The 25,213-nt window shown below is 42.4% G+C and overlaps 2 protein-coding genes across 2 annotated transcripts; both read left to right on the forward strand.

Annotated features, from left to right (window-relative positions):
- Nucleotides 1-5,761: 5,761 nt before the first annotated feature.
- LOC139451806 (keratin, type I cytoskeletal 9-like) lies at nt 5,762-7,703 on the forward strand. The gene is made up of 2 exons (XM_071233108.1): nt 5,762-5,808; nt 7,295-7,703. Exons 1-2 carry the CDS (start codon nt 5,762-5,764, stop codon nt 7,701-7,703), a joined length of 456 nt encoding a protein of 151 aa, XP_071089209.1.
- A 2,621-nt stretch (nt 7,704-10,324) lies between these two features.
- LOC139453406 (uncharacterized) lies at nt 10,325-25,088 on the forward strand. The gene is made up of 20 exons (XM_071235091.1): nt 10,325-10,391; nt 12,988-13,104; nt 13,217-13,425; nt 13,708-13,852; nt 14,079-14,183; nt 14,545-14,797; nt 14,911-15,158; nt 15,866-15,997; nt 16,574-16,621; nt 16,719-17,249; nt 17,377-17,541; nt 19,763-19,873; nt 19,984-20,216; nt 20,530-20,680; nt 21,105-21,203; nt 23,076-23,093; nt 23,222-23,335; nt 23,823-24,028; nt 24,601-24,745; nt 24,970-25,088. Exons 1-20 carry the CDS (start codon nt 10,325-10,327, stop codon nt 25,086-25,088), a joined length of 3,216 nt encoding a protein of 1,071 aa, XP_071091192.1.
- Nucleotides 25,089-25,213: the final 125 nt, after the last annotated feature.

Here is a 25,213-nt window from a genome sequence, read left to right on the forward strand (position 1 = left end):
TGTATAGAACCTAACACTTATGGCGATTGCACTGTCATCATTTTTGATAATATACTGACAAATTTAAAGTTGTAAAAAACTTTGAAATATCCGTATGAAAATAATCAGACATGTTCAAATGACATTTTGGACCCCTGACATGGTCAAATAATTTTTTTATTGAAAATGGCATATAATTATTTCGTAAACATTCCCTCTACTAAAGGATTGCCCTAATGCAGGTGATCACAACGTTAAAAAATAACATTTTCTTGAGTGGTACATGTTCCTTAATAGAGCATCTCCTCTAGCGTGGGAAAGTAGACCAAAGCATGAGCAAAACATGTTTTTCATTATTTCTCATTGTGAGCTAAAAGCAAGTTCTGTATGTTTCTACTCTTGAAGATTGGAAATTTGTACAATATCCTACGGCTTTGGTGATATATTTAGTGCAGTTTACTTCTATATTAGCTTCTATTATATCGGTTTGTTCCTTTTCAATGTTATTATTTGTTTGTTTGTTGTTTAAAGCCGCACTCTGCAATATTCCAGCTATATAACGGCAGTCTGTAAATAATCGAGTCTGGACCAGACAATCCTGTGACTGACATCAGGAGCATCGTTCCACGATGACATGCTTTAACCAAGTCAGCGAGCCTGACCACCCGATCCCGTTAGTCGCCTCTTACAATAAGCATGGGTTGCTGAAGACTCAATTTTATTAATAAAATCAAAGACCAATAACTTTATTTTACGTGATGTGTGTTAATCGGCAAGCACGGCCATCCCAGGGTCAACCCATGTGAACCAAGTGCAAGACTCCAATGTTGTCTAGACATTGTGCCACCAAGAAGTTTTCTTTTTCAGATCACTGTAATCTTTGTGTAGATTCCACAGAGCCAGAATTTATGGAGGTAGATCTTTATTGGATTAAGCCTAAAGCTGACAAACGACCGGATAGTGCACTTATTCTTCTATTTCATCTATCGTCTTCAAATCCCCAAAGCAGTCATCTATGGAAGATTTTAGAACTTTGTTATCTCCTTCTTTATAAACCTCAGAGTGTTCATTTGTATTGATCGTTAGGTTTCTTCAAACTTGAGAAATATCCACATGAGGTTTTACTTGAGTAGAAAACCCGGGACTTACTGTGGAAGACCCGGGGACTTGATTTTCATCGTTATTAATAAACCTATTCATTGAGATCGCTATTAAGTAAGAGTCCTGGGTATTATTAAAATAACTTCCGTTCAGATTGTAACATGTAATGAAATGTAAAATCAAATGACAAATGTTTTCTTCATATTCCCGAGGAACGAACTCGCAACTTTCTTATCTGTAGCCCAGTGAGTGTACCACCAGGCTACAGAGGTGTTGAGAAGCCTCACTGGTTTTTAGAATGTCCTTTTCAAGATCCGTACGCCAGCAACAGATATTTTACGCGCGTTTCCCTCAGCCCTTAGGATCTTCCCTCCCAGGCGGATTTACATTTTCAACCAAAACCTCGGAACGTATTTTATCCTTCACTTCATATCTGAAATGTCGGAGGATATTGCCTAGGGCTAGTGAAGAGCAAGCCATGTCACAGGCTAAATTGACTGATGTTGAGTAGCTTGTAAAACCTGTTTCGGAAACACGGGTTGGCAGATCCGTTGGATCAACGGGCCGCCTCAAAAACACGATTTAATTCGATTCATGTCAATCCACGGATGTAGGTCAAATGTCTAGCATGTCTTGGATGTCTAGATTTCTGGGGGCCAATCTCAAGTACAGATTTCAGTTCAGAACATGTTTGACATCCATACTCTCCGTTGTAAGCGAATTTGTTAAAAGCAGATTAAAATGTGTTTTTGCTTTACCAATCGTGAACTTTGACACACGTGAAGGGACATATATATTCATACAGAGGGATGCTTTCTATTAACTTGGTCTCGTCGCTATATGGCTGGAATAATGCCGATGCGACGTTAGATTTTAACTCACTCACTCACTGTGCTTAGATCTCGAATCGTATATCTCAACAGCAACCAGCTACTGCTAAAATTTCAAGGCAAGCCTGCGTTTCAGCTGAGTTTGGAATCACGATGATCTTACAGGGATCATGCCCCCAGAGGCCATGGGGCCGTGAACCGGGATTTGAACCCACAATCAGTTTTCTGGCGAGCCCAAAGGACACAACTATGCACAGTGAATTCTGGCGGCTCAGATAACTGGGCCAACCATGGTACCCAAGTACAATTCGGCCGAAATGAGAATGATAATAGACCTACAGCTGAGATTTGTATATCAGTATAGATCTCAGAGATGCGCTCCTTTGTACCCATATATCTCAAGTCGCAGAAGTGTCTGCAATTTGCCATTAACGGGCGACGATTCCTGTTTCTGGTTATACCATTCGGGATATCCATTGCTTCAAGGTTATTCGCCAATTCTAGCTTAATGCCATCAACATAAGGCTTCGTGGGTATATCGACAATTTTATCGAAGCAGATTGCCATACCAGATTTCTGGAAAGAAATACAGAGGCTCTGCTACATGTTTTCGCTCATCTCGGGTTTATAGTACATCCAGACAAGTCGGAGACAATCCTTTCTCAAATTGTCAAATACATCGAAGCAATGTTCAACTTTATCCCGTGCATTGTACGAGGACTGGTCAAAACGTTCTAAGCCCTTTCAATAAACTTCTCATATCGATTCTTTTCAATTCCTGTCAGGAAGAGGGTTTTCCGAAGCCACTCTAAAAAAAACCCCATTCACGGCAGATGTGAGGTCATCGTTGTCGTCATATCATTTTCCACGAAATTGTTCTTTCAGTTTAGGAAACAGGTGGAAATCGCTTGGTGCCAGGTCTGGCAAGAATAGAGGATGAGGAAGCTCTTGAACCCACAGCAGCCTTTGCAAGTCGAGAGGTGTGAGAAGAGGCATTGTCAGAATTAAGATAATAATTGAGAAACTTTGGTACCCAATGGAGCTGATATCTTATTCATCTGTAAATGTTCTTCCTCAAGTTCAGCAATGGTAATAAGTTTATCTGACAGTATACGTTCTCATTGATTGAATCTTCATTAATGGAAGTTGAGGGACGTCCAGAACTAGGGTCACCTTCAAGGCTTGTTCTTCCAGCCTTAAACATTCCAGCTAGGGCAGCTAGGGCAGTTATCCCCGTACACTTGTGACATGCGGTCAGTCATTTCTTTGGGAGTACCATTCTCTAAAGTAGAAAACTCGTTCTTTTTCATTTCTGTGTCCTTTTGGACCCGGATCACGTTAAACTGGCTGTCACTAATATACAAACAGCCTCAACAGACCAAATACACATGCAATGAACCACTCAAACAATGTACTACGTTGACAAGTTCACTTTGTTATGGGCCATCATTGAAAGTTAATCAGGTTTAGAACTTTGTGACCAGCCCTCGTATCCCCATGTCAGTGTCATGGGATGGGATCCTGGGATATGCTGACCCGCCAACCAATCTGATCCCAGAAGTTCTGAGGAAGATTCAAACGCATCTCTGCGTAATGTTCCATGTAGCTACGCCATGGCCAGCCTGATCTTGGTTTCCAACCCTCTTGGATTTACAGTTAGATTAAACTCTACAACTTCCGTCTTTTAAACATCTCTCTCGTTAGCCAAAATCAGACTGATTCCGCAACGCCTAAAGTCTCTATCGTTTCGTCCGGACGAAATCAAACGATCTTTGTCGCAGAATGCTTTTTCGGAGGAAGTCTCATCATCCATTTCTAAATCCAGCATGCCATCAACATCTGCACCTCGCTCTTAATAGAACATGGAGATCCAAGCTTGCAACACCGTCTCAACCTCTAAGTATTTGTTGCCAGTTTTCGCCTTTATGCACGTAAAGAACACGACACTTCTGGAGGACACGTATCAGCCATAGCCTCAGTTTGTAACCTTCAATATTTGAAAATTGGATCTGGCAAACTAAACTTATTTATTATCGAGGATTTGTCTCTTTAGTTCGTTTTTTTCCAAAGTGTGATCTATCTGTGGTCTTGCTAGCTCTCTCAAAACTACGTTATGAGCTAATGTAGAATACTAACATTACGTTTGGGGCGCACATGGTTACATCATGGCTACATCATAGCTACATCATCCACGAAGTGAAAGCCTTTGATCATGCTTCAATCACTGATGTTTGTTTATAGCTCGTCCGAAGGATCTAAATTCAAACGTGACTAAACCTGCAATTGATGTTTGGCTTAGGAAGACAATTGTTAATGCATATGGTATAGCATCTGTCAAATCTAGTCCTCATGAAATCAGAGCTTTAGCGAGGTCACTGGCCTCTGGAAAACTGTGTCAATGGAACACGTTTTTGCGTTTTGTCAGTGGAATGACAGTTCGACCTTCTAAAGATTCTACCTAAAGGACGTTTAGTCACCTACGGAAGAGACCAGTCATGGCACCCGTTTCAATCACAAGCCATTGGCATTTTCTTTTCCAGGCTAGAGAATTAGGGATTGGGGTTGTGGTTGCGTTGGGAGTTACCCTTTGATAGATGGACCCTCTCGCTGGTTTCAAGGCAACTTTGCCCTTTAGATATTATTGTTTGCCACTCAGTGGAAATTGAATAGTCTATAAAGTATGGGTTTGACGTCACAACAGAATGGTAATGACGTCATGACATACCGGGTTGTACAGTATTGGAATGTATCAATAATTTCTGGAAACTAGGTAAAATTGCATAAACATAAACAGTGTTGGTTTAGTGGGGCGATTTGATCACTTTGGAAATCCAGTCCCTTAAGTTCAATCAGAAACGATGCACAGAATCCTAAGGACAGTAAGTAGTCTCAGTTTACACAGTAGTGTCCATTGTAGAAAATATTTGCCAATATTTGGATTATATAGGAAATATATATACTGAGTCAAATTAAAATCTTCACATTTTTAAAAGTAATCCCATATATGATATACAACGGACAAATGTATCAGAGAAGGTAATTTCTAATCATTAATGTCTAAAGAAGGATTTGAATTAACGGTGGTAACCATAATTTGTTCCAAGCACCAACGGTATTCGATAATAACATCAACAGTTTAAATCATAAGTCCCAAGCACGAGAATCTGATGGCACACAAGTTCACTAGCGTGTATAGCCACCATGTGCGTAGACAACTGCCACACAACGCCTCCGCATGGACCTTGTGATGCTTGTGAACACATGATTGGGAAAACGACGCCATTGTTGCTGCAAAATGGTGCCAAGATCTTGCAAATTCTGTGGTTGGTTCTTGAGAGTCCGCAGACTTCTGCCAAGAGCATCCCAGACGTGTTCGATGGGATTGAGGTCGGAGACCTTGACGACCAGTCCATGACGTTGACTCCCGCATTCTGAAGGAAATTCCTTGTCAAAATTGCTGTTTGGGGTCTGGCATTGTTGTGTTGGAAGATCAAACCGGGTTCATGTGCTGCCATAAAAGGCTGAAGTTCTGGTGCAAGTACCTGGTTGCGGTATAGCAGCGTTGAGGTTGCCACGGATGACAAGAAGCCTGGAACGTGCATTGCCACAGAAAGCACCCCACACCATGACACTTCCGCCTCGAAATCTGTCAACTTCCTGTACACAACACTGGGCGTAACGTTCATGACGGCACCTCCACACCCTCGCCCTACCATCAGCAAATCGAACATTGAATCGGGATTCATCACTGACGACGACTTGATTCCAATTCCTCTGAGTCCATTGTAAGTGTCGCTGTGCCCACAATTGACGTTGACGTCTGTATAATTGAGTCAAAATCGGCCCGCAGTATGGCCGTCGTGCTTGAAGGTGAGCAGTTCTCAGACGGTTTCGAACAGTTTGCGCACTCAGTCTACCCCTAAACAGTTTATTTCTGGTTGATGTAGCCGTCAAAAATCGGTTACGGAGGTGACGTAAGACAATCTGACGATCCTCTGCATGTGACGTCACATGTGGTCGACCTGGCCGAGGGCGATCAGCAGTGGTACCCGTTTGCTGTAGACGCGTCTGTAAGTCATAAACAGTCCGTCGACTACAACCCATCGTCCTTGCGACTTCAGCTACGGACGTTCCCGTCTACAACATGCCGATGGCACGTTCACGTTGCACATTTGAAAGGCGTGGCATGACAAATTGCCGTAAAGACGTTTGTTTTCTTGTGTTTTTCTCTTTTTGTTAATGACTGCTAACAAGTATGGCTGAAAACACGTGCGGTATTATGGCCACGTGACCAGTTGCACGTGAAAAAACACTTTTGCCACTATAGTGCTGTGCACATGATTTTGATCGATTCACCTGCACAAAAACGGGTGTTATCTGAAGACAATACGTGGCCATTACTGTTTAAATACACAATAAGGGCCCACAATGATAACTGGTCAAAATGTTAAAAGTTTATGATTGTGAAGTTTTTAATTTGGTTCAGTATATATAGTTTGAAAATGTCTTAGTTGAGATCAGTCAATGGTCAGTTGAAAGGTGATTATAAAACATGATAATATAAAATTATCTCTGAAAACTAGAATATAACGTCTTTTGAAATTTACAGATGACAGTTAGCATTCTGTGTTGATATTTTAAGATGTTGACTACAGTAATATCATAGCCGGGCTACAACGTTTTTTAAATGGGTTTAGTGCTGACAGACAATGATTATCATCAGAGACGGCAAGAAAGCAAAGCCTGCGATTTCTGGGTCCATAGATCTTTATTAGTATTGTCTTGGGCTAAGGATTCAGATAAGTTGTTTCATAGACGTTGCAAATAATGATTATATTCATAAAATAATAAAATTTGACGGATTAAAAAAAACTTGACAAGAAGTAATAGCGATTCAAAAGCTCAGCTAGTCCCGGGAGTGCTCGTTTCTATGTGGTCAGAAGATCTGCCACGGACATCTCCGAGGACATGTTTTTGTTGTATGGAGAAGATGAAATCATCTGTATTCAATTATGATCAAATAACCAATTCTCTTCTTCTGATTTACCGAAATAAACTAGAAATAACAGACCGGCGAAACCGTTTCATCTGTTTCAAATTTAGATATGTGCATGAAGTTTCAGAGTGACAAAAACCTAGCCCCTACAAGACTGTGTGACAGAGGGATGACATCAACTTTCCAATAGTGAACTTTTCTGTACGTCCATTAGTGTCTGCATTTTACAACTCTTGAGGTACAGTCGAGCATGTTCTTTCTACAAAGATTTTAAAGAGCGTTATACGACCCTTGCTCAAAATATGTTTGATTAGAGCTACAACATTGAAACCCTTTATAAAGCTTTCAAAAGGTATTGAGTTTAGACATGAGGCTTCATACATTGTAGAGAAGGCAGGGTTGGTGGAGGAGATGTGAAGGAGGTGACGGCGAGAGGAGACAGAGTTGGTGGAGGAGGTGTGGAGGGGATGACGGCGAGAGGGGGCAGAGTTGGAGGAGGTGGTATGGAGGAGGTGACGGCGAGAGGAGGCAGAGTTGGAGGAGGTGTTGAGGAGGTGATGGCGATAGGAGGCAGAGTTGGAGGAGGTGTTGAGGAGGTGATGGCGAGAGGAGGCAGAGTTGGAGGAGGTGTTGAGGAGGTGATGGTGAGAGGAGTCAGAGTTGGTGGAGGAGGTGACGGCGAGAGGAGGCAGAGTTGGAGGAGGTGTGGAGGAGGTGATGGCGAGAGGAGTCAGAGTTGGTGGAGGTGGTATGGAGGAGGTGATGGCGAGAGGAGGCTGAGTTGGTGGAGGAGGTGATGGCGGGAGGAGGCAGAGTTGGTGGAGGAGGTGATGGCGAGAGGAGGCTGAGTTGGTGGAGGTGGTATGGAGGAAGTGATGGCGAGAGGAGGCTGAGTTGGTGGTAGAGGTGATGGCGAGAGGAGACAGAGTTGGTGGAGGAGGTGTGGAGGAGGTGACGGCGAGAGGAGTCAGAGTTGGTGGAGGAGGTGATGGCGGGAGGAGGCTGAGTTGGTGGAGGAGGTGATGGCGAGAGGAGGCAGAGTTGGTGGAGGAGGTGTGGAGGAGTTGACGGCGGGAGGAGGCAGAGTTGGTGGAGGAGGTGATGGCGAGAGGAGGCAGATTTGGTGGAGGAGGTGATGGCGAGAGGAGGCAGAGTTGGTGGAGGAGGTGTGGATGAGGTGACGGCGGGAGGAGGCTGAGTTGGTGGAGGAGGTGATGGCGAGAGGAGGCAGAGTTGGTGGAGGAGGTGACGTCGGGAGGAGGCAGAGTTGGTGGAGAAGGTGATGGCGAGAGGAGGCTGAGTTGGAGGAGGAGGTGTGGATGAGGTGATGGCGAGAGGAGTCAGAGTTGGTGGAGGAGGTGACGGCTAGAGGAGGCAGAGTTGGTGGAGGAGGTGATGGCGAGAGGAGACAGAGTTTGTTGAGCTGGAGTTGGTGGGGAAGGTGACGGCGAGAGGAGGCAGAGTTGGTAGAGGTGGTGTTGGGGAGGTGATGGCGAGAGGAGGCAGGGTTTTTGGAGGTGGTGTGGAGGAGTTTACGGCGAGAGGAGGAAGATTTGGTAAAGGTTGCTATGGCGAGAGGAGAGGGGTTAGTGGAGGTGGCGTCTACCACCACCACTTCAACCTCCTCTCTCCTCCCCACCATTCGTCCTCCACCTCCCCCAACTCTGCATCCTCCCTTCACAACCCTGGGCGACGGGGTAGCCTCTTGGTTAAACCGTTCGCTTGTCACCCCGAAGACCCAGTTACACACATGTAATATTGCTATATTTTTGCTAAACCCGGCGTACAACCATTCTCACTCCCCCCATCCACTCTCCAGTCATACTTATGGACAATTCATCGTTAATTAATGTGGTATGGCTCTCCGCGACGAGGTAAACTATACCATAAAACATATACCTGAAGTATTTAAATGTAATTACATAACAAGGTATGTAAATCTCTTCATAAACAATCATTTGTTTCATGGTATTTGTGCTAGTTTCAACGTGAGGGTCATACCACATTAATCAACGATAAAGTATCCATAATTCTGACCGTCGAGTTAGTCGTCTGCATTACCATATATGAAAGTTAGTAAATTACTTCATTAGCCCAATTCATAAAATTAAAGTCCGTGAGGTAAGTGTTCATCCTTTACATGTTGAGCAGTATAACGTCAACGTTAAAATATCACAAGTGTCGTCGAATGTTTTTTTTCTACAATACATGTAAAAACTCCTCACTCGACCATTAACAGTTCACGTGTGAACTCCAAGAGTAGAACCTTGGCCCAACCGGCTGTACCTGATGCAAACCCCACCTTCTTTGCCTGATATTGTATAATGCGTACTCATTATTTGTGATGAATGACATCCAAAGAATATCACAATAGGCTTTCAAGAAGATACAAACACAAACGTCTATCGTCTATGCGCCATATCGCGGCCCACGTAGGCTTCTGATACTTATTTGTGCTGAAGTACCATGGACAAGGTGGAAGGAGGGATGTGCCATTAAATACATGCTAATGAGAACTCATTTTTGTGTAATTTCATGTACAAAATGTAACTGCATGTGGGAATACAAAGGTAAATCATTGTCAAGTATTTGCATCTTATTTTTTATGAACAAATGGAACATTAATATTGGTACTGGGATATATAATTCTTTGTCCATTTGGTCGTTCAGTTTTTCATTCAGTGTAGTTGAAGTAAATGGCATCCTGACACAACATTGCATTATAACAGTGAGAGATAGTGCGCATGATTAATATACCCCACGCCCTGTGAGTGTCGACGCTGCAGAAGTGCAGTTCCCAGCACTCGGTAATAATGTGCATGGCGCCAGCACAGACATGCAGTCTGCGTGTACTAAAACCACTTCGTCCAATTTCCCTGGCCAGACACGAGACAGAGGCATGGCGGGGTGGCGGTTGACCCCTCGTTCATTCGTTTTAATCACCTTCTCTTCTTCTCTTGCCAGTCGCACCACGCCTTCCCGCGAGATTAAACCATCGATCAATCAAATGTTCGTATATACAAATAGCTTGGGTACCCTCCCTGGCAACAAGTTCACATATTGTACAGATATGCCAGACAGTATTGATACATGTTAACATACTTTAACCTGATGTGACAAGATCTGCGACGTAAACTAGAACCACACTGTTCGGGAAAGCCCATTAAGTACTGTCGACGTGTGATGTATTGTCCGCCATGTCAAGTGTTTGTATATAACACCGAGCAGTCTTGATCTGGCTGCAGATGCCTGTCGATATTACTTGGGGACACTTGTAAATTTTGCAGCTGCCCCTGATAACCCCACATCCAGATTACACAGGTATGTGCATTATATCTGAATAAGCATAAAATTATTATTAATACCACTGTCTTGTATGTGGAATAATTTCTGATATTTCATTTTGAAGCCGACCGGAATGACGTCGCTATGCCCTGTGCTGTTGCTGCTGCTGGTGCTGCTCGCCCTCGTCTCCTGCCAGCAGAGTGAGTCGTAGTTTCAATGTTTGGTATTTTCCACAACAGATTAAGAAACATAGAAATTCAAATAAACATACTGAGAAAGGGAAGTAAACGACTTGCCACATATTTTAATATGAAGTAAATACTGTTATAATATTTTTCCCACGTTAGTAAAGCACAGGAACAGTTCTTATATTCATTTTGACAGTGAATTACGGTTTGTTTTTCTGACAGTTTAGGTTATTCCAGATGTTAGTAGCGGAGTGAATATACACATGATGTGCAGGTCATCATGTCCTTTAAAAAACAAAACAAGTATTAAACCCATGGAGAGGTTTACGTTGAGCCACGAGAAGCACAGTCATGTTATAGTTCAGCCATGTAGGGATTCCATGAGGCCAGGTTAAGAACCTTTTTAGCATGCTAAAATATGGTAATCGTGGCTCTGAGAAACGATTATGCAGTAATTAGAGTACGTCATCTTAAAATACTGATCACGACTCCATGTTGTAGGTGTTGAGTCGTGGCGTACTTTCCTCCAGATTCGTATCCTTGCTGAAACTCGTATAGACATATGGTCGTAATGTTATCCATGCCCCAGTAAGTGTCCAAACCTACTTTTTCCGATAATTATTTATAGCGATTCATTAGAATAAAACCAACTCATTCAGCTGTTGAGAAGCATTACCTTGCTGTCACTGGCAGCCATCTTCAGATGACCATAAGACAATGATGAATAGGAAATGTATACTTGGTCATTATTAATTATTCATCTTGCTTCACATAATAATTTGCAAGTATATATAGGGTTTCTCTATAAAAAATATAGCGACAAAACCATTTCCATAATCCGATAAGATATCGGTTTTATGATTCCAACTCTATCATAAGGCTGTGATAAGGCTATTCACGAATAGGCGAGTGAATCCTTGCTGGTGTCATCCGTCACAAACACATGCAAACACAAGACAAGTGTTCACCTGAACAAAAACGGAAAAAAATACCGTAAAGGTCAAAATAGCGAATTGCATCGGACATAATTTTGATCACTTATGCATCAAATTTGGAAATATTGTCCACATGTCTATCAATATTTTTTAAACACCTTACTACTACAATGAATCTGTAACCCTGATTAAACATTTTTTTAGCAATAGTCGTATACCCTTTAAAATTGTCGTAGAAAGAGCACGCTCGATTTGTTCATTTCATCTTCTTGTTTGTGGTTGTAATCCATTTCCCGACTCTGCCCGAGAATTACCGACAAGGGAGACATGTTGCTGCAATAAACAATGGTAAGCTAGCGGGGTACATAAGACAGACAACCCTTATCTTTACAATACGTTCATCGATCTCTTAAATCTCTCTATCAGATTTGATACATGGGCATGTGTGTATTATCAGTATACAGAATCTGATTTATATGTATCCGATGGTTGAGTATTAACCTAGTGCGTTCAAACCCGACATTCTACCACACGCCCACTTGATCTACAAGGGGCAACATTGTATTAACTGACATTTGATTAGCGCAAACATGTATCCTTCACTCAGTACCTGAAGTAACACTTGTCATATCCTGACCCTGTTTTCTTTCATAAAAAGTATACTTGTGATTATTCAATCATCTGTGTCACAAAGCAAAACTAATCGTTTGACTGACAAAATGGCTCTTGTGGTCCCTTTGGTAGTGATGATGTCAAAAGCAATACTGACACTGTTTTAATTGTTGTTTGGGCTGGAAGTGGTAAACCCAGGTTTCTCCCAGTCTCACATCGTTGCACGAACCTCTCTGCACGAGACATGGTGTGCCTGGCTGGTTTTTGATCGGATGTCAGAAGCTTTTGAATCCAACAAGCTGATACTTTCTTCACTGTCAAAGTTTCTGTGCTGATGGACTGTACTCTACTCAGGTCTTCCAGGCCTGGGGTCGTCTTCAAGGCTCTCACTACCACGCGTAAACTCTTCTTCCCATCTCTTTACGGTTGCATGGGAACTGTTCCATGTATTCATGGGTGGCTAGTTAAGCCCTTTGTCTGCAAAAACGTGATCGCTGTACGAACTTGCTCAACTTACTCATGGTTTTGTCGATAAAACCTCTTTGACATCATGATTTTACTGTACGCAATTCCTTCTGTGTCAGTCGCAGAACGTATCGGTATAAACTTGGTTTCGGTTATGCCCCACTTGCACTTAAGAAACATTCATCCGACAGTGTTCTGGGATGCCGAATAAGTCCTCATGGTGGACTTTCTAACAAAAAGGCCAGACAATATTCGGAGCATATTACGCTCCACATTTGAAGCAGTTTGACTTACATCTTATCCCAAACATGACGAAATCTCTTTCCCGAACCCATTTCGACATGCACGATGACGTCATAGCAACTATAGAGAACTGACAGATAACTCCTCCAACATCGATGGCCCAAGTGTACCAATATGTAAGGGGTTTATGTCAAAAATAAATATTTTTAATGTCTTTAGGTCGTCTTTTTATTGTATATCAAAGGGATCGGAAACAACAATATTAGATATGCGTTTTTCAAACTGTGTATGTCTTTTCCCCGATGCACAATACAGGTGCTACAAACAACAAACGGCATGTATGTCTGTTTCAGAAATATGCAACAAAGATCTTGGAATGGCATCTGGTGAGATTCCAGACTCTGGGATCCTTGTTTCCTCAGAATTAGTAAACCATGAAAAGGAAAAGATGCGATTTGGGTCGTTTGAGAGTAAGTATTATATGAATATTATTGTAAGATTATTACATCCGAAACAATAATGTTTCATAATCGGAACTGATATACCCTGCATGATAACGGATTGCCTCCCTATTACCAACAGACGTAAGCGGCTCTGCATGGTGCCCAAACATAGATGATAGAGATCCCTGGGTAGAGATCCATCTTCCAAAGGTGAAGTCTGTGTCACAGATAAAATTCCAGCTACCTGCCCTGGGCAACCCACCCACGACACCGGCTGCCTTCATGACCAAGTTTAACATGGAATTTCTTCCCTACTTTGGCGACGAGAAGTATATACTGTTCAAAGAGGTTGGTGTGGATTTCTTAAATGTATAATATGAAGCTTTTACTAATGAGCCACTGATACCCCTAACGTTGAAGACCGCTACCGTGGTCTAGTGTTAGAGCGTCCGCGTTCGATCCCCATCCGCGTCATTCCAAAAGACGTTAAAAGATAGTACTTCTTGTTACCCTGTCTGGCGCTCGGCATTAAGGGACTAAAACAAGGACTGGTGGGCTAGGAGTCAGTATACTGTACTCAGCTCATGCAATCGTACACTAATTGTGTTGTTATGTTGTTGTTTGTGTCAGAATATCAAGTCAGTCTTTAATGCGACCCTGTCGTACGCCATCATCTTCGACCCCGCTATTGTCACCAACACTATCAAGTTGACGCCAACTGAATGGACGAACGCAGCCTGCTTCAGAATGGAGATCATCGGTTGTGACATCACAGGTAGCTAGCTAGCTAGCTGCTTCATGCATGTATACACAATTGCTTGTATAGGACAGCTAACAGTCAGCTCTGGTATATTTTGTGTCGTCAGGTTTCGGTTGAAAACGTCGCAACGTTTAGTTCGAATTATTTGAAGTTAATTATTTATTCATACTGATTATGATATACATATCACGTAATATGGTTAGCTTTGAAATATTCGGCCTTTACTTTAATTGTTTTACAGATTTGTGCCCCGATCCATACTGTTTGAACGATGGCGTCTGTGCTGGATCAAACCTCTGCTATTGTCCACAGTCAACCTTAGTTGGAGAGAAGTGCCAATATACCAGTAATGCTCCTCTTTTCTATTGCACAATTTAACTATATTGTAAAACAATCAACCCTCGCATCAGAATTCTGTCTACACTTATATACATATTTTACAGCGGCGCCAACATTTATTCGAGAAGAAAATGATCACCTTTGTTAGGTCAGTTGATGAGATAAACATGTTATACGTATATTATCCACCATATACATGTACCGGCGATGAGACGTATGTGTATAAATATATACGTAAATGTATATAAATGTACAATAATATGGCTAATATGTATACCTATAAAGATGTACAAGGGGGGCTTGCTGTTTTTCAATAGTGTGTACTACATAAGTTACATACATGCAGCACGGTACGTCACTCCTTTCAGAGCCGTGCGTGCCGGTGACAATGTACAACTTTACCGAAGTGGTCAACGGGACGGTGACAGGGGTACCTGCTGACTTTAAGGTTATCAAGGGGGAAGCGATGGTGGAAGGGGGATGTAGCCCACTTCTACATCTACACAAAGGCGGTTGTGTACAGATGCCTCTTGATGCGCTGTGTTTCAAGGATCTGGACAACTGTTACTCGGGCTTCACTATCAGCCTATCTGTCAAACAAAACACGATTGTGGATCCGAAGTAAGCACACATCTTTATATGATCAAGGCTAGTGTTACGTGAGGCTTCTCTATATACGATATCTCGGCTTTTCTCCGTGGAGTTTCTTCTGTTGTATTGTTTTGTATTTCCAGGTATTTCTTGACGACTGGAGGTGAGTTGGGCTCACATAGTGGTATAGCGTTCTACTACCAGAACCAGAAGCTCATTGTTTCAGTCATCATGTCCAAGAGGTCGTGGCGTTTGGTGAAACAGTTCACTCCACAACCAAACACATGGTACTGGTTTGAAATTTCGTGGACGCCCAACTTTGGATTGTCTCTCAATGTAAACGGTCTCCCTGCAGGCTACGTGTTTCAGTACTCTACGGCCGACCCAACAGGTGGGCAGACACTACTGGAGATGATATAGTACTTCACAGAAACAAATGTCATGATGATAAGAATATCTTTACTGTACCATTAGCCATCCATGGTGTAGTCGATAGAATCCATGGTGTAGTCGATAGAATCCATGGTGTAGTCGATAGAGCTTCGAAATGGTACAATGAAACCGGCATGTAGCGGACCGGACCAGTACAAGCAGCCTCACATTTAATCCCAAATTTTAAAAATGTGTCATTTGCATTTATGAATGAATATCACAGTAATCAAACATAACGTTTGATCATTATTTATCCTCGACGCGTGTTACTGGGTATTTGATGCACACAAATTTAAAACCTTCGGCTGACACCGTCACTTCAAACTGAAGTATCAGGGCATCAAATGCTTAAGAACTCCCGCAAATCTGAATAAAAGCGTCAAGTACATCTCCAGCATGATATCACGTGCGAAATATCTTGCTTCATGATCAAATTATGTTATATGTTTTGGAAGCGTATATTTATACACTTTTCTCCCCAATACATAATCTTTTGCGTGGCCTGAAGATGAATGATCTTGTTAGAGTCGTGTAACAGAAGAAATCGGAGTAAAAAGATCAACAATAATGCACAAGTTTCTTACAACCACTGTCGAACTTAACGTAGTCCACGAAGATGCGTGTTTTAGAAACATGTCCTCTTATTGTCAATTTCTTCCTCCTCAGGAAATAAATCTGAGACGCTGGTAGTGGGATGTTCGACACAAGTGACTACTGCCCCCAACACACTCTGGGTGAAGAACCTTGTGTTCGCACCACTAAGGCACGAGGACTTGAACGGAACTCTATATTACAACTGTAAGTAGTTGTATGGAGCCCAATGTACGATTCGACAATTGTTGTTTTCCAAGACTGCGGTGGTGATCAGTGCAATTTTCTCAAGGGAGGGGGGGGGGGGGGGCTCAAAAGGATTAAGAAATGATGGGTAATAAAGAGACAATTTCACATTGGTGTCATCCTGGTTTTCTGAAACTCGGGTAAGAATTCATGCATTACCGTCTCTATAACATACGTTATAATTCGAAAAAATACATTGTCCCCGTACATTCTTGAGAAAAATGACCATACTTAGTATGTTGATAAAAAAAAGGAATTATCTGACACAAAAATTACAATGTTGCAAGATGTTTCTGTTAAAAAGAATCAGGCTCACAGTTTAAAAAACGAAACGGTTTTTTTATCTGTAGCTGAAATAAATACCTAGTTTCGATACAAAATCTCGATTAACGTATGATTGATGATTAAAGTGAAGTCAAATATGACCATGGTCAGTGGAGAGAATTAGTTTTGGAACAAGTCGCGTTAAGTCTGTTAAATCTATTTATCATCAAATTCCCCAACCTCATATAACCTACATGAGTTATTGTGTTTCAGATGCTGGAGGTCTGACCAACTCTACACCGTGTATTCCCCCACCTACAGGTGAGAAACTCCCACATTTACATGCTGTATTGAGACCTTATTCCAAATTTCACGTTTGAGGCTTATAAGACTTTTGTATTGTATCGTTCCTGAGCAGTGATGGAGTGCATGGACCCTCCAACCACAACCCAGCAGATTACAACTATAGAAATAAAAACTACTATTGAGGTTGACACAACCACAGCAGAAGCTGATACGACCACACAAGAAGCGGACACGACCACACAAGAAGCTGACACGACCACACACGAAGCTGACACAACCATTCAAGAAGCTGACACGACCACACAAGAAGCTGACACGACCACACAAGAAGCCGACACGACCACACAAGAAGCTGACACGACCATTCAAGAAGCTGAAACGACCACACAAGAAGCTGAAACGACCACACAAGAAGCTGACACGACCACACAAGAAGCTGACACGACCACACAAGAAGCTGACACGACCACACAAGAAGCTGACACGACCACACAAGAAGCTGACACGACCACACAAGAAGCTGACACGACCACACAAGAAGCTGAAACAACAACGGAAGAAATACAGATCACAACAGAGGTTGAGCCTACCCAACCTGACACAACAGAAACCCCGACAAATGTAGTGACATACCAACTCACAGGTATAGTTCTACTTTTTAGATTTTGTTGTTACTATTATAAATTAAGCAAACATTTTATTTGTGCAACTACACACGGTCATATACAAAGCAAAGGGAAGCGTTACTTAAGTCTGAAACATTGTTACAGAGGCTACCACGATCCGGGAAGAGTTGACAACTGAAGAACCGACAACACCTATGGAAGAGATAAGGACAACAGCGGAGCTGACCACTGAAGAGCTCTCGACAGAACCTTCGACAACTACTGAAACTACAACTACTACTACAACCACCTTGCCCACGACCGAAATAAGTAAGCCAGTATTGACCCCTGTAGGGCGCATGTTGACGCAAGGACGGTCCTTGGGAATTGTTTGCTGAATTGAAGAAAGGGCTTATAGTTAATGTAAGGAGACAGATTGTGGGGGGTTCCCTTGGAGAAAGATAGAGAAAGGTTTGTTTTTATGGCGTGATCAGTGTAGGTGCGGTGCTAGAGGATGGAATGGGCTTGATGGATGGTGTAAGCAGGGTAATGGTGGTCAGTGGATGTTGGGTGGCGTAAGCAGGGTAATTTGTTGAGGTCAGTGGATGGTGAGAGGTTGTTGGGTGGTGTAAGTAGGGTAATGGTGGTCAGTGGATGGAGTGATATTGTTGGGTGGTGTAAGTAGGGATTATGGTGGTCAGTGGATGGAGAGGGGTTGTTGGGTGGTGAAAGCAGGGTAATGGTGGTCAGTGGATGGAGTGATGTTGTTGGGTGGTGTAAGTAGGGTAATGGTGGTCAGTGGATGGGGAGAGGTTGTTGGGTTGTGTAAGAAGGGTCATGGTGGTCAGTGGATGGAGAGAGGTTGTTTGGTGGTGTAAGAAGGGTAATGGTGGTCAGTGGATGGACTGATGTTGTTGGGTGGTGTAAGGAGGGTAATGGTGGTCAGTGGAAGGAGAGGGGTTGTTGGGTGGTGAAAGCAGGGTAATGGTGGTCAGTGGATAGAGTGATGTTGTTGGGTGGTGTAAGTAGGGTAATGGTGGTCAGTGGATGGGGAGAGGTTGTTGGGTTGTGTAAGAAGGGTCATGGTGGTCAGTGGATGGAGAGAGGTTGTTTGGTGGTGTAAGAAGGGTAATGGTGGTCAGTGGATGGACTGATGTTGTTGGGTGGTGTAAGAAGGGTAATGGTGGTCAGTGGATGGAGTGATGTTGTTGGGTGGTGTAAGAAGGGTAATGGTGGTCAGTGGAAGGAGAGGGGTTGTTGGGTGGTGAAAGCAGGGTAATGGTGGTCAGTGGATGGAGTGATGTTGTTGGGTGGTGTAAGTAGGGTAATGGTGGTCAGTGGATGGGGAGAGGTTGTTGGGTTGTGTAAGAAGGGTCATGGTGGTCAGTGGATGGAGAGAGGTTGTTTGGTGGTGTAAGAAGGGTCATGGTGGTCAGTGGATGGAGAGAGGTTTTTGGGTGGTGTAAGTAGGGTAATGGTGGTCAGTGGATGGACTGATGTTGTTGGGTGGTGTAAGAAGGGTAATGGTGGTCAGTGGATGGAGTGATGTTGTTGGGTGGTGTAAGAAGGGTAATGGTGGTCAGTGGATGGGGAGAGGTTGTTGGGTGGTGTAAGTAGGGTAATGGTGGTCAGTGGATGGGGAGAGGTTGTTGGGTTGTGTAAGAAGGGTCATGGTGGTCAGTGGATGGAGAGAGGTTTTTGGGTGGTGTAAGTAGGGTAATGGTGGTCAGTGGATGGAGTGATGTTGTTTGGTGGTGTAAGAAGGGTAATGGTGGTCAGTGGATGGAGAGAGGTTGTTCCGTGGTGTAAGTAGGGTAGTGGATGTCAGTGGATGGGGAGAGGTTGTTGGGTGGTGTAAGAAGGGTAATGGTGGTCAGTGGATGGAGTGATGTTGTTGGGTGGTGTAAGTAGGGTAATGGTGGTCAGTGGATGGAGTGATGTTGTTTGGTGGTGTAAGTAGGGTAATGGTGGTCAGTGGATGGAGAGGGTTTGTTGGGTGGTGTAAGCAGGGTAATGGTGGTCAGTGGATGGAGAGAGGTTTTTGGGTGGTGTAAGTAGGGTAATGGTGGTCAGTGGATGGAGTGATGTTGTTTGGTGGTGTAAGCAGGGTAATGGTGGTCAGTGGATGGAGAGAGGTTGTTCCGTGGTGTAAGTAGGGTAGTGGATGTCAGTGGATGGAGTGATGTTGTTGGGTGGTGTAAGTAGGGTAATGGTGGTCAGTGGATGGAGTGATGTTGTTTGGTGGTGTAAGCAGGGTAATGGTGGTCAGTGGATGGAGAGAGGTTGTTCCGTGGTGTAAGTAGGGTAGTGGATGTCAGTGGATGGAGTGATGTTGTTGGGTGGTGTAAGTAGGGTAATGGTGGTCAGTGGATGGAAAGAGGTTGTTGGATGGTGTTAGTAGGGTAATGGATGTCAGTGGATAGAGTGAGGTTGTTGGGTGGTGTAAGAAGGGTAATGGTGGTCAGTGGATGGAGAGAGGTTGTTGGGTGGTGTAAGCAGGGTAATGGAGGTCAGAGGTCATTGTATTCCAATTTGTATAATTGTGTTTCAGAGTGCCAAACACCTCTATGGCAGACGGGCATCATTAAGGACGTTCACGTTGTGTCCTCATCAAACGCTCCCGGAAAGACCGCGATTTTGGCTAAATCCGAATGTTGTCCAGGTACCTGATATTAATTATTCCGTTAACTAGTCCAAACACATGTGAATAAATCTCATTTCTGTCATATACAATACAAGTAGAATGCAAAATAATGCCAGCCATTTCTTTAGGACCGACTGTTGGAGGATGGTGTCCCGACCCCAAGTTGCTTCCCACTGCACAGTACTTAGAAGTTTCGTTTGAGAAGCCCTACGGGGTTAAGGCTATCGAAATCCAGCCACCCGAGGGCACGGACCCCATTTTTCCCTCACCGGTCAGGGAGTACATGACTAACTACACCTTCCAATATGTGCCCTATGGGGGAAGCAACCTCACAACGTACGGTACACAGGCTGGGCCTATCGTGAGTGAAATACCTTTCACATTTGTACTATTTTTTCTGCCAATTCTCAACGATTGTAATTAGTTCTCAGGTTCATATGAAATAGTATGGATATGATCAGTTATAATAGAGACACATTAATATGTATACTCAAACATTATTCACTGGGCCAAAATAGTGCAAGGACTGTTATGAATATTTGTTGGTTCAAATCAGTTTGAGTTTGAAAACATCCTAAACTATTCAGTCATAGCAATACAAACACCCCCATAGTTGAGAAAATATCCCAAAGTATTAGGTTGTAATCGTCCTTTGTGTGTTTTGTTTCTTACAGTACATGTTGGGTGTGCGCGGAACCCCAGTGACAGTTGTGTCCACTATCACAGAGATCATAGGACTTGTCACAGAAAAGGTTCGCATATCCATCGCAGACTTCAAGAATGAGCCTTGCTTCAGGTTCGAACTCTTCGGATGCGAACCACAATGTGAGAAATATTTCAAATTTACATTTCGGTCCGATATGTAAATACGACAGCTGTACACATCCACTATTAACTTTCTCGAAGTATAATTGTAGTTGTGGTACATTCCTTATGATATTCAGTCTCAACAAACCGAACGTCAGCTGTCTTCAAAGATCATGTCAAGTACGTCTTCATTCGAAAGTAAACATGACCATGAGAATAAACATTGTCAAGAGAGTAATACAAGACGGTTGTAATTTGTTGTGGCCACATCTTTGAAGTGACCCTTATATCCAACCACGGATAACATCTCAAATAGTGATAAAAGAGCAATATCTTAGGCAGCGCCATCTTGAAAAGGAAATATATGTGACATCTTCAAAAGACTAATACCATGTGGCAAAGTATCAAAATATTTTCTGAGATAATACTTTTTATGCTGCAGATCTGTGCAAACCTATGTGTGAAAATGGTGGAACATGCATCTATGAAAACACTTGTGCCTGTCCCCCGCCTTTCTATGGTCCTGGTTGTAAATATACACGTATGTATCAATTTTTGCAGTTGCACTCGCGTGTCATGTGATGAACTAAAACAGCAGTTCCCTACAGGCTGTAGGGTGAGAACTAACGTCGCATCGGTAATATTTCAGCATAAGGTGCTTCTGGTGTCTGTGACGTGATAGAACTCATGAACATCAAAACCTAATGAACATGTAATATTATCTGAGATTGAACTATCAAGTGACCCCTCTAAACACCCATAAGTAGATTCTCAAGACGTTCTAGGCATCCTCCTTGGTTTATGTATTTACATACAGATTGATCATTTAGCCCTTCTAGACATCCTCCTTGGTTTACGAATGTACATACAGATTGATCATTTAGCCCTTCTGGACATCCTCCTTGGTTTACGAATGTACATACAGATTGATCATTTAGCCCTTCTGGACATCCTCCTTGGTTTACGTATGTACATACAAATTGATCATTTAGCCCTTCTAGACATCCTTCTTGGTTTACGTATGTACATACAGATTGATCATTTAGCCCTTCTGGACATCCTCCTTGGTTTATGTATGTACATACAGATTGATCATTTAGCCCTTCTAGACATCCTTCTTGGTTTACGAATGTACATACAGATTGATCATTTAGCCCTTCTAGACATCCTCCTTGGTTTACGAATGTACATACAGATTGATCATTTAGCCCTTCTAGACATCCTCCTTGGTTTACGTATGTACATACAGATTGATCATTTAGCCCTTCTGGACATCCTCCTTGGTTTACGAATGTACATACAGATTGATCATTTAGCCCCTCTAGACATCCTCCTTGGTTTACGAATGTACATACAGATTGATCATTTAACCCTTCTGGACATCCTCCTTGGTTTACGAATGTACATACAGATTGATCATTTAGCCCTTCTGGACATCCTCCTTGGTTTATGTATGTACATACAGATTGATCATTTAGCCCTTCTAGACATCCTCCTTGGTTTAAGAATGTACATACAGATTGATCATTTAACCCTTCTGGACATCCTCCTTGGTTTATGTATGTACATACAGATTGATCATTTAGCCCTTCTGGACATCCTCCTTGGTTTACGAATGTACATACAGATTGATCATTTAGCCCCTCTAGACATCCTCCTTGGTTTACGAATGTACATACAGATTGATCATTTAACCCTTCTGGACATCCTCCTTGGTTTACGAATGTACATACAGATTGATCATTTAGCCCTTCTGGACATCCTCCTTGGTTTATGTATGTACATACAGATTGATCATTTAGCCCTTCTAGACATCCTCCTTGGTTTAAGAATGTACATACAGATTGATCATTTAGCCCTTCTGGACATCCTCCTTGGTTTATGTATGTACATACAGATTGATCATTTAGCCCTTCTGGACATCCTCCTTGGTTTACGAATGTACATACAGATTGATCATTTAGCCCTTCTAGACATCCTCCTTGGTTTACGAATGTACATACAGATTGATCATTTAGCCCTTCTGGACATCCTCCTTGGTTTATGTATGTACATACAGATTGATCATTTAGCCCTTCTGGACATCCTCCTTGGTTTATGTATGTACATACAGATTGATCATTTAGCCCTTCTGGACATCCTCCTTGGTTTATGTATGTACATACAGATTGATCATTTAGCCCTTCTGGACATCCTCCTTGGTTTACGTATGTACATACAGATTGATCATTTAGCCCTTCTGGACATCCTCCTTGGTTTACGAATGTACATACAGATTGATCATTTAACCCTTCTGGACATACTCCTTGGTTTACGAATGTAAATACCAATGTATCCTAAAACTCCTCCAGTCATTCCCCATATATACTGAAGCTTATAATTATGTGGATAACACACACTCATGTCGTTTCAGATCTTCCTCCTGCCAGTGGTGAGTTTTTACACTATATTTGTGATAGATATCATATATAAATACATATTAATTATGTCGATGACAAAGCGAGTTCTGCTATGACACTGGCACGTGAGTGTAAAGTGTTTGTGTCCCGCTTGCTGCAGGCTGTCTGCAGCCCCTGGGTATGTGGAATGGCACCATCAAAGACAGTCAGTTAGTGGCCTCCTCTTCCTCCCTCAACAACGGCAAGAACAAGGCTCGATATCTCTGCTGCTTTGGTAAATATAACGTTTAACTCCTGATATTAACCTCTCGATTATTAGCCGATTCCGTTGGGCGTAAAATGCAAAATAGCAGTGGAAATTACATGAATGGATAACTGAAAATCAGTAATGCGAAAAAGGCGACGTTTCGGTATATATCCTTATACCGTTGTCAAGCAAGACACAGGATCTATACCGAAACGTTACCTTTACAGTATTAAAGAAGTTGTTATCCATAAGTTATTTTTACTTTGTTATCCGTCAATTTCTAAATAATGTAATCAAACAACACAGACATCGTTATTCTAAGTAGGTAATACACATTCTTTTTTCATCTGCCATGTTCCTTTTTGCGTCTCAGAACCGAGCATAACCATTATACCACCTCAGAATACCTAACGTTCCCCTATTGGACGTTGCCTATTGAAGCGGAAACAGGCAAACATCAGTTTGTTCATATACATATCTAAAAATACATCGTACGTTTCATTACACATATTAGGTGAGACGAAAGGAGCCTGGTGCCCAGATAAGGATGACAGAGCACCATACTATGAAGTCCACCTCAACAAACCCTACCTGGTTGCTATGATCATGTTTGAACATCCCAACACCCTCAACTACTGGGAGGTGCCAGACACGTTCCTCAACACCTTCACGCTACAGTACAGGAACGTCTACCAGGATGCCATGGAGACATATGCTGTGGTAGGTGCACCAACCTCTAGTGCAAACATGCCCAAAGTTGGTAGCAAGTCTCAGTTCCAAGCTGAATTTAATAGGTAATATGGGTAACACCTATGTTACGTCATGGCTTTGTTCATAATTTCATCGTTAAAAATTTCGGTCTTTTCACTATTGTTTGCAGCAACCAAATGGGAAGAAAGCTAATCGGGTAGTACTGTGTTTCGTAAAATTAACCCTGGGTATTACCACTTTTTGTTCAGTGTATTTGACTTTTCAATTATTAATTATTTTAATGAATCATCTTATGCTATATTTATCTTGCAACGTTTGGAAGAATCTCAGATTAAGAGTGAATCATGGAATTTGTTTTCTTCATTCAAAGAAGACACTTCACGCGTTAATGGTATTCCATATTTCACTCGCAAGAGGTTGTAGTTCGTCTTCATCCTTTGAAAGTACTCCAACAAAAACGTCAACTTACATTATATGCTGGTTTATAAGGCAATAAATACAATCAAGTTGACGTTAACATGATTAAATCTTACTTGTAAAACTGTTTGATGGAAGAGTGACTACCCTTCGTAAACCCACAGAACATAGACGCCATCTACAACTCCAGTATAAGTCTGTCCCCCTTGTTTGACCCCTTCATTTTGACTGACGTCATCAGGATAGTCCCCAGTAAGTGGACCAAGGAGCCATGCTTCCGGTTTGAGATCATCGGCTGCGACCCTGACCGTGAGTTGATTACATCACACAGTACTGGTTAGCTTAGAGGTTGTTTGTCATGTTATGTCTATGGTGAGGTATATAGGTTTGTCTAATAAATTAAAATCACTGTTATTCATAGAAATACAAATTCGCCTAAATGAAGTCAGTAGTTAACAATGCAATTAGTCAGACGATGTTGTATCCTCGACTTTAATTAAATGCTTTGACGTTTTGTATACTTTCTTTGACAGAGGGCCCGGCCGTCGACCCGCTAACCACCACAAAGAGTCCCTTCTTGAACCCGGGTGTGATTATTGGCAGGCGTAAGAGAAGGGTTTACTACAACCGTCCCGCGAAAAAGTTCCCATAGTCGACATATGTTGTGTTCATCTTGACTATATGTCTGTAGCTTCATCGACATGCTGCATACAAGGCTCAACATTTCATAGGAATATTGCTGATGTTTCTGGTATAAGGATACAATCACTTGTTCAG

Source organism: Haliotis cracherodii, unplaced genomic scaffold (assembly GCF_022045235.1).
Source record: "Haliotis cracherodii isolate W230 unplaced genomic scaffold, xgHalCrac1.p SCAF_9, whole genome shotgun sequence".
NCBI lineage: Eukaryota > Metazoa > Mollusca > Gastropoda > Lepetellida > Haliotidae > Haliotis > Haliotis cracherodii.